Genomic DNA, 9,558 nt, shown 5'->3' on the forward strand with positions numbered 1-9,558 from the left:
TTTTTTGCCTATGTGTGGAAAATCAGATCAAATAAAACATCCTTTTAAGATTTTAGAAAAATATCACCGCTGTGATATCAAGCTTTGACATTTAGATTTACTGCAAAATCGAAACAAATATAAACAAATGGTACTCAGCTGTTCGCATGACTTCACCTTATTGGTGCTTCCTCCAGCTTACTGCCGGAATATGGTGGCTGCTCACTATCACGATTTTCTGTACGATTTATGAGAAGTTCTTTAAACTTCAAAATGAATATACTCCTTATTATGTTACAGAGAATATGCAATAATTAATATAAACCAATATAATTATAGTCAATACATAATATTTGAGCAAAAAGCTTTTTATGTTAGAAATACAAGTACGCCTGTTTTGTCTGCACTTTCCACCTCTGATATGTCCCGTTGTTAAACAAGGAAATCTGGCATCATTCTGAAGTAAATTCTTGTAAATGTTGACAGAGATGCGCTGGTGGTTCAGCGAACGCAACAAAACAATTTGCGGTTTTAGTGTTTTTCTTCATTTAATAATAAAACGTTAAACATAATGGCCGCCAAAGGACGTGGAAGTTTTCTGAGCCACTATGAGCAATCGCTATCAACAGAATCGTCCAGCGATGCACCATCTACCAAAGACAGTGGATTGGGTTCACGTACACCAACTTCATTGGGCGATTATCGCCGCTTGGGACGTGGTAAATTGATCGATGACTTGACATCCTCGTGCTCAAATTTGTCACTCGGCGGGCGTGGACGCAGTAGCCTGAAGTTTCTGGAAGAGACACAATCATTAACGGGATCCACCGGCGGTGGTGGGCGAGGACGTGCAATGTTTTTTCAAAAACTACAACAATTCGAGTCAACAACGTTAACAACAACATCTGAAGAAGAGGGAGCTGTGGTAGTAACCGAAAGCCAAAGCCGGGCTACGGTATCTGAAGATAAACACGAGCCAAAAGATGACAGTGATGGATCAACTTTCTTTAAGACCGTTAAGACCACACGTGGCGACAAGGGAAAACCTATTAAGTTGGCCTGCAATTACATTCGACTGCACTCAGACCCCGACAAAGGGGTTTTCGTGTATGAGGTACGTTTTACGCCAAATGTCGATTCGACAAGTCTACGCATGAAATATCTGAACGAACACCGCGATAAATTTGGCGGTGTCAAGACTTTCGATGGCGTCACTTTATATTTGCCCATACTGCTGCCAAATAAATTGACCACATTCGTTTCCAACAACAAGATGGATAACTCAGAGATAGAGATTCGTGTTATGTATAAGAGAAAGGAGACACTCAAAAATTGCATTCACCTATACAATGTATTATTCGATCGCGTCATGAAAACTCTCAACTATGTGCGTTTCGACAGGAAGCAATTTGATCCCACTTCTCCCAAGATTATACCACAGCAGAAGCTAGAAGTATGGCCTGGTTATGTGACGGCCGTTGATGAGTATGAAGATGGCCTAATGTTGTGTTGCGACGTATCTCATCGCCTGTTGTGCCAAAAAACTGTGCTTGACGTGATGGTAGACATACATAGAAGCAATCCTTCGAGTTTCCAGGAAACTGCCAAAAAATCCCTCTTGGGCAGTGTGGTCATAACGCGCTACAACAATCGTACCTACCGCATAGATGATATATGCTTTGACAAAAATCCCATGTCCACATTTCCCACCAAGGACGGCGATATTTCGTATAATGAGTACTACATCAAACACCACAACATCAATATACGGGACAAATCGCAGCCATTGCTGATAAGTATCAAGAAACAGCGCCAAGCCAATAGCGATCAAACCGAGGACATTGTATTCTGTTTGGTGCCTGAAATTTGCTTCCTCACGGGACTGCGAGATGACATGAGATCAGACTTCAGGCTCATGCGAGAGATAGCCACTTTCACACGAGTCTCACCCAATCAGCGACTGCAAGCATTGGAAAAGTTTTACACGAATATCAATAATTCGCCCGAGGCCAAACAGATACTCAAGGACTGGGGATTAACGCTAAAGCAATCCTATGAGTGTGTTACTGGCCGTGAATTCGGCGAAGAAAAAATCTATTTTAGTACAAAGGCATTTGATTCGGGTCCCCATGCAGATTTTGCAAAGTATGCCACTTCCAATGAGTTGCTGGATGTGGTTAATTTGCACAACTGGATATTGATGCATTGCAAAAATGACAGCAAAACGGCGCAGTCATTTTTGGATCATGTGGATAAGTGTTCGCGTTCACTGGGCATGAAAGTACAAAAGCCAAAGTTAGTGGTTTTAAACAGCGATCGTGTAGATGCCTTTGTCAATGCGCTGCGCGAACACATAAAACAGGAGACCCAAATTATAGTCTGCATCTCGCCCACAAATCGTGAAGATCGTTATAATGCCATCAAGAAAATATGTTGTGCCGAAATGCCGGTGCCCTCGCAAGTTGTAAACTCACGCACCCTGTCCAATGAATCGAAGAATCGTTCGATTGTGCAGAAGATAATCCTACAAATGAATTGTAAGCTGGGCGGCTCATTGTGGTCGGTGAAGATACCATTTCGCAGTGTCATGATATGTGGCATTGATTCGTATCATGATCCAGCACAAAAGGGAAATTCTGTGGCTGCCTTTGTGGGATCTCTCAACGATTCGTACACCAAGTGGTACAGCAGAGCGGTTATGCAGACAAAGCGCGAGGAAATAGTAGGTGGCCTCTGTTCGTCCTTTGTAGCGGCCCTACAGGCCTATCACAAGCAAAACCAAAGATTTCCGGATAGTGTAATCATCTATCGTGACGGCGTGGGCGATGGTCAACTAGCATTGTGTGAAAGCTATGAGATACCACAATTTGAACTGGCCAGTGAACGCATGCTAAAGATTAAAATCAAAATCACCTTTATTGTTACCCAAAAACGCATAAATACCCGCTATTTCTCGGTAATTGGAGGCAACATAAATAATCCAGCTGCGGGCACGGTGGTGGACTCCACCATTACGCGCGCCAAGTACTATGATTTCTTTTTGGTTTCACAATCCGTGCGTCAGGGCACTGTCTCACCCACTCACTATGTGGTCTTGAGGGATGATTCGGCCTACAGTCCTGACATTCTACAACGACTGAGCTACAAACTATGTTTCATGTACTACAACTGGCCAGGCACCATACGGATACCAGCATGCTGCCAGTATGCCCACAAAATGGCCTATTTGGTGGGCCAGAATATGAGAAGAGCTCCAGCCGAAGAATTATCCGATAAGTTATTCTATCTGTAGACCACATCGACTGATTCCAAGGATATTGAATTGTTTTTAGTTTTCTTTTGTTTTTAAGATCCGACACACATATCCATTATCATTACTTGTTAATTCCTTTTGCATTTCATTTCATTTTAATACTTTTTGACTTTATCTTAAGCTCTTCATAGTACATATATTTTTGTAAAATATATAATTAACATTATAGCTGCACTAGGCATGTATAGACAATTGAATTCACGAAGCAATGCCAAAACTAGTTTGCAGTTTTTATTTATCATAATAGCCCTTATAACATAACAAAAATCAACAAAAAAGTATATGAAATCGTAATTTAATTTATTATTTTTTTTTAGAAATCGCAACCCTCCATTAGCTTTATACCATAAATGAGGTATATTTAGAGAAAAAATCTATTTTTTTACATATCTAAAAATAAATTGCAATATACTCTTTACAGCTCATTAATTCCAGGACTAAACTGTAAAATAAAATAATTTGGGTATATTTTTCTTACAAAAAAAACCGTCAGGTGCCTTTATTGTAGATTTAAGAAACCATTGATGATAAATGACGGATATGTAGGACAATTTAACAAATTTTCCATTTAACCCAACCACACTTCATTTTGTATTCTGCTACAAAGGATACGGGTACTATGTGTTCTTTTCGCTGGTGAAATCTTATTATCAAAAAGGAGAAAATCTTGAACATTTCTTTTGTTTCTAGGACAGAAATGGTGTCTACAAATGACAAATTACAACATTGCAACTTAGGACTAAAGTTGTTACTTCGCAAAGCTCTTACTTTCAATCCTGTCTGAAATTTTATGATTTTAACATTGGTTTGTCAAGGGAAGGGTGCTGCTCCACAAAGAAAGAAAAGGCCGGCAATCTTAGATTAAAATCAATCAAAATTGGATATTTGATTGGAAAGTAAAAGATTTGCTGGGACAATTATAACAAAAACATACAGCGAAAAGTGGACGTGGTACCATTCTCAACTAAAAAGCAACTCACAGCCTGTATATTACGTTGTATGACTTCAGTTGTTTTGCTTTAGAAATTAAATTGCAAAAAATTTTAACTTGAATTGAAATTTTTCTTTTTCGTTGGTTTTAAGCGAATACTTGAATTTTTTACTTTTTTACACAATATATATTTTCAATAAATTTTTTCATATTAATCTCTCTTTTTTATTGAATAAATGAATTTTGCTAAAAAATTTAAAAATAAAACAATTTTGTCTATTTTTATAAACAGAAATTTTAGAATTACTCAAATGAAGTATTTTTAAATGAAGGCATAACGCCTCCCTTAAATAAAAAAAAAATGTTTTATTAAAAATATTAAAAAAAACTGTGTATTTGTTTTAGTAAGTTGGTCGTTACAGGCGTTGGAACTTGATGTTATTGTAGCAGTTTATTGTGTTCTATCTTTCGCCTGCTTGATTCTGTTGAGTGTCAAGACCCAGGAACTCTGCGACTAAAATGGGGTGCGTTCAGAGGGATCTGGCTCTGAGTCAGTGGGTCTGGCCTGGCAGTTGATCAGGTGACGTGTATCGTGCGGTCCCTGGTTACAATCGGGACATACATCTTGCACGTCGGCATCAATCCTAGCTCTTTGGAATTGAGGCGGCTGCATCTGCCGGAACGTAATTGAGCCAGAACTACTCTGGTTTTCCGGGGGAGGTCGATTTGTTCAGGTGCAATGGGTGGCAGTCGTTCTCCAAGGACTACATTCACCCGGTAGCCAATTATCGCATCTGCTACCGTGTCTGCATGAATGTTGTTTAGACCTGCTTGATATGCCGCTTAATATAGAGGTTCTCTCTTGTAGTGCTGAACCTCACGCTCTAGATCATGTAGATCTACCTTAAGGCTTCTGAGCGGTGGATATCTATCAACAAGATGATGATTTGGATGGTTTCTGCGATAACAGCCCAAAACGTATTGCTTAGACAGCATGTAGTTATCTTGTCTCCTGATGGAGGTGGTCCAAATGAGAACTGAGGAGACAGCCCGTCGCAGTTCGGAAGGCGGCACTCTGACAGATCTGAATATTATTCCACTGCGTGTCACAAAGTTGATGAGACCACACTGGCGCTGCATAACTTACCACAGACCGGCTTATTGCTTTGTACGTGGTCAACAAGGTTTATTTTTCTGCACCGCAAGTGCTGCCAGCAAATGACTTGAGTACCTTGTTCCTACTTTTGACTTTATCGCAGATTGCTGTTGGAACTTGATGTTGTTGTCGGTGTCGTAAGCACATTTTCAAGTGGAGATGGCGTTCCTCGTCAAGCTCCTGCAGGTGAGCAAGCTCGTTCCGGTCTAAAGGACTGATCGGCGCGGGCACATGCTGGCCATTGGTTATATAAAGGCGCCAATAACTCACCTTGTCATATCGAGCATCATAGGGACTCAGTATTTGTGCAAGAGACCGTGCCACCAGACCTCTCGCTGAGATTCTCCGCTCGATACTGCTGATTGTCCGCGACTGCCGTTGCAGCTACTCCGTATGATATTTGTCTATTCAATGATCTGTGTGTGATCAACGGTATACGTAGAAGTCTCACATGGAACCTATACTCCAGAGAAGACTAGAGTCTATGTTTACGAGCAGAACGAAGATTAGATGATTCAAGAAGCCACGTTTCCTCAACAGATTTTAGGCACATGTATTCGAAACAGAAGGCCGTAGATAAGAAATTTGTCCTGACTTCGAAGATAGTCCTCTGGCTCTACGGTAGCATGGTTAGACCAACACGAACATACGCCTCAGTAATAGTAAGAAAAAACTTCTCCACAAAGAAGTTCAGACTCGCCTATCAAAAAAAGGAGGCCCCTTATCATTGAGCATAAATTTGAATTGGATAGCACTCAGTAAAAAGCGTGAATTTTTCCCCTATTTCTTAATGTAATGTTCTTGGGTAAATTTGCATTTGCAATAGTAAGGACAAGGGCATTACAAAAGGTTCAGACAACTTGTCTAGTTGGAGACAATTCTAGATGTCTAACCTATGGACATACAGATTATGTATAACGTAGCCAAAGCGGCTAGGAGACTACACACGATGGAAGAGTGGATAGGAGTTAGGAGAAGGTCATACCATCGCTGAAAAAAGATATTTCAAATCGTATACCTGAGGTCGAGTGCGAGATATTGGTGTCATCGGTGTAGTCATAGTTTGAGAGAACTTTGGTATTGCCATATGGCAATTCAAGCTTAGGGTAGAACAGGCCTGAACTTGTGCTTTCTGCTGCCTGAAATCGGGCGGTTTTTTAATCTGCAACCTCTGTCAACTCAACCCATTGGGTCCTACACAACGTATATAAACTGGGGCACAACCAGTTGTTAGTTGGGCCACAGGTAATAAAACTGAAATCAGTAACCTGTCCTCCGGCTATAATGGAACAGGGGTAAAATTCTCATATATAAATGAGTGATATCCGATTTAAATTTAAGCTCAATGATAAGTGACCTTCTTTTTATACCCGAGTCCGAATTTTAGCCAGAAAGCGAAAACTGAGTGTCTTCAAAGGATCTGTCCTGAATGTGGTAGAGCAGCCGCTCTCTCCGGAGGCCAAGTACCTGAGCATTATTCAAGACCGCAGACTAAAATGGAGAATGAACTTCGAGGAATGGAACAAAAGCGGATTGAATATGGAATTAAATAGGGTTCTGATCGATTCTAACCTCTTTGAGACGAGACCGCAGACTAAAATGGAGAAGGAACTTCGAGGAATGGAACAAAAGCAGATTGAATATGGAATTAAATAGGGTTCTGATCGGGTGTAACCTCTTAGAGACGAAGATCTTCGCTGTCCTGAAGCACTGGAAATGATTTCGATTTGGAATCGGACACCCATTCGGACTGTCACGATACACATACGAGAGCAGTCAGGCGGCGCAGAAGGCTTTTGTTTTGGACTTTGTGTTACGGTATAAGTGACCCCTGTGCGAGCTTCTTGGGATTGAGAACGTTTTCTACAACGACCACGACAATCGGGCATAAGCTTGCGCAGGGTGGCTAAAGCCCTATGACCGATTGATTCAGGATGTCACTTATCCTGGGGCTGATGAAACATGACCTCGTACTACTGGAAGGTATCCTGACTGGTCATTGCAACGATGGGTTTTTAATGTTGCGCCGGTCACAAGAAGAGAAGGTCCTCTAGAGAGTGCGTAACAACAAGCAGCAGTTTGAGCCAATCGAGCATCTTTTGGGTCACTGGCTCGTCCACAGGTTGCATATAGTGGAATACTCCATGTGGAGTAGCTGCAACAGTAGTCGCGGGCAATCAGCGGTATCGAGAGTAAAGTCTCAGTGAGAGGCCGGGCGGCACCGGCTATTGTATAAATACTGAGTGCCTAGTATGATCAATATGAGGAGAGTTATTGGCGCCTTTAAATAGCCAATTGCCATCCTGTTCTCGCTGCAATCGGTCCCTTGGACCGGAACGAGCTTGCTCACTTGACGATGATCACCACCTCCACAACAACAACTACAACAGCGATGAACACCACACAAATCGCAGCTTTGAGTACAAACTCGTGTGGTGTTCATAGTCGTCCCAAGGGTGAAAACAGTTTTCTGTGCCTGGATTCATTCCAAGCACTTAGTCCTCTCGTCATTCTGAAGTTCTATGGAGGATATGTAGAGTTTTGAATTGGCTAACTTCAGCTTTTTCTATGGTGTTTATAAGGTTGGCAGTTTTCAAACTTTAGCGATAGCGACTCGAACGACAGAGGCAACGAGTAAATGTTATTCTGGGACTGTGGGACATTAGGTTAAAACGCGGGAAATACAATTGCCTCCATTCCTATGAGTGTATGGTTTGTAATCAGTATCCATTCGACAAAATTAACGAGTTTATTTTGTCTGAATAAGTCATTCTATGGTAGTCACCCATGCGTCCCGCAGGACCAGCGATGAAGGCAATTATATTTCTAGCTTTCTACACTCGATGCATTGCTCATACTAGGTTTTGAAAGTCTCCAAGTTTTGTTAACATTTTTGGATATTTATCGAAAACAACGAGTTATGTTTAGGTTTTGACAATTTTTTGTTTTACTAAATAAACATAAAATAGAAAAATGGTTTTAGAACAGTATGTTTCGAATGAGAACCGAAAAAGAAAAATATAATGGCTATGGAATTGTAAAATTTAATACGTCTACAGTGATATTTGTGACCTTCTACACAACACGTTTTACTTCGAAAAAGCGTTTCAAATAGTACACTTGACCCACGGTCATTAAAACCAAAACCAAAGCCTCAAATGTAGACCACAAGACCACACGAGAGTTTGTGCTTTCATTTACAGAGCGATGGATTTTGTCGCGAACCTTAAAAAAAACACACAAAAATTGGTTGGGAATTATACATAAATATCGTGTTCACAACTTACATGCATATATTCTTGTTCATGCTTAACACTGGTCAATGTGCCCGACAATTCGCGAATCATGTCTTCCAGCTTGGTGTGACCAACCTCATCTTCACCCGGGGCACCGGGAGCACGATGTGGTGACTCGCCCACATCAATGGAGAACATCACCATTTTGGGTGTCATACTGCTCTTTGAATTATCGAAACAGACTGTGTAAACACCTGTGGCGACGGCGGCAAATGTTAATCTGCTGGAAGATTCTTTGACGCTCTGATGCATAATACCCTGATCAGGTCCAGTTACTTTGATATCGATATCCAGAAATCCACCATCAATAACTTCAAATGTTACACCTAGAATAGAAAATACCTATGTTACTTAACATATTGTGACATATAAAATAGCCAAAAACTTACTAAATTTAGTTCCTCCCTCGATTTTCTCGAAAAAGCATTCCTCACTATGGGCATCGACATTGACAACAAAAGCCTGTGCGATGTGCATCAGTTGCACTAGAGCTACTAGCACGACTGCCAACGTTAAGTTTCTCATGATAGTTTATATTTTTTATGACTACGCTAAGTATTGTTGCTTATTAATTGTTATATATTTTTAATAAAAATGAGATTTGCTATTTTTTCTCCCCCAACACACAGCCACGTATCTTGTCAAAAAAAGTGTTGCCAATTTTATTTGTATCAGATGTCAAGAAATGTCATTTTTAAAGATGCCGCATTTCCAGTTCAGAAAATTGCCGCCAGATGTCGTTGTGTGTGCGTCTCAAACTTCAAATAATAAAAGAATATTATTTTGTGAATTATTTACCAAAGTCGCTTTTAAATAATATAACTAAGACAAAAGCCAACCAGTACACAACAAAGACAACAACATTGATGTTGAATGTTGGCCA

General features: G+C 40.5%; 2 protein-coding genes and 1 long non-coding RNA gene across 3 annotated transcripts; 1 reads left to right on the plus strand and 2 right to left on the minus strand.

Annotated features, from left to right (window-relative positions):
* Window positions 1-470: 470 nt before the first annotated feature.
* LOC106084923 (protein argonaute-3) lies at window positions 471-3,316 on the plus strand. The gene has a single exon (XM_013248892.2). It carries the CDS (start codon window positions 551-553, stop codon window positions 3,269-3,271), a length of 2,721 nt encoding a protein of 906 aa, XP_013104346.2. The 5' UTR covers window positions 471-550; the 3' UTR covers window positions 3,272-3,316.
* Window positions 3,317-3,756: 440 nt separating this feature from the next.
* On the minus strand, window positions 3,757-4,455 carry LOC106084924 (uncharacterized). The gene is made up of 2 exons (XR_001220887.2): window positions 4,061-4,455; window positions 3,757-3,996 (listed from the first exon to the last, which is right to left on the minus strand). It is a non-coding gene; the product is annotated as an uncharacterized LOC106084924 (long non-coding RNA).
* Window positions 4,456-8,302: 3,847 nt separating this feature from the next.
* LOC106084913 (transmembrane emp24 domain-containing protein 2) lies at window positions 8,303-9,329 on the minus strand. Its single transcript, XM_013248880.2, has 3 exons — window positions 9,065-9,329; window positions 8,667-9,001; window positions 8,303-8,604 (listed from the first exon to the last, which is right to left on the minus strand). The coding sequence occupies exons 1-3, from the start codon at window positions 9,198-9,200 to the stop codon at window positions 8,455-8,457; spliced, it is 621 nt and encodes a 206-aa protein (XP_013104334.2). The 5' UTR covers window positions 9,201-9,329; the 3' UTR covers window positions 8,303-8,454.
* Between the last annotated feature and the right edge of the window lie 229 nt (window positions 9,330-9,558).

Source organism: Stomoxys calcitrans, chromosome 2 (assembly GCF_963082655.1).
Source record: "Stomoxys calcitrans chromosome 2, idStoCalc2.1, whole genome shotgun sequence".
Classification (NCBI taxonomy): domain Eukaryota; kingdom Metazoa; phylum Arthropoda; class Insecta; order Diptera; family Muscidae; genus Stomoxys; species Stomoxys calcitrans.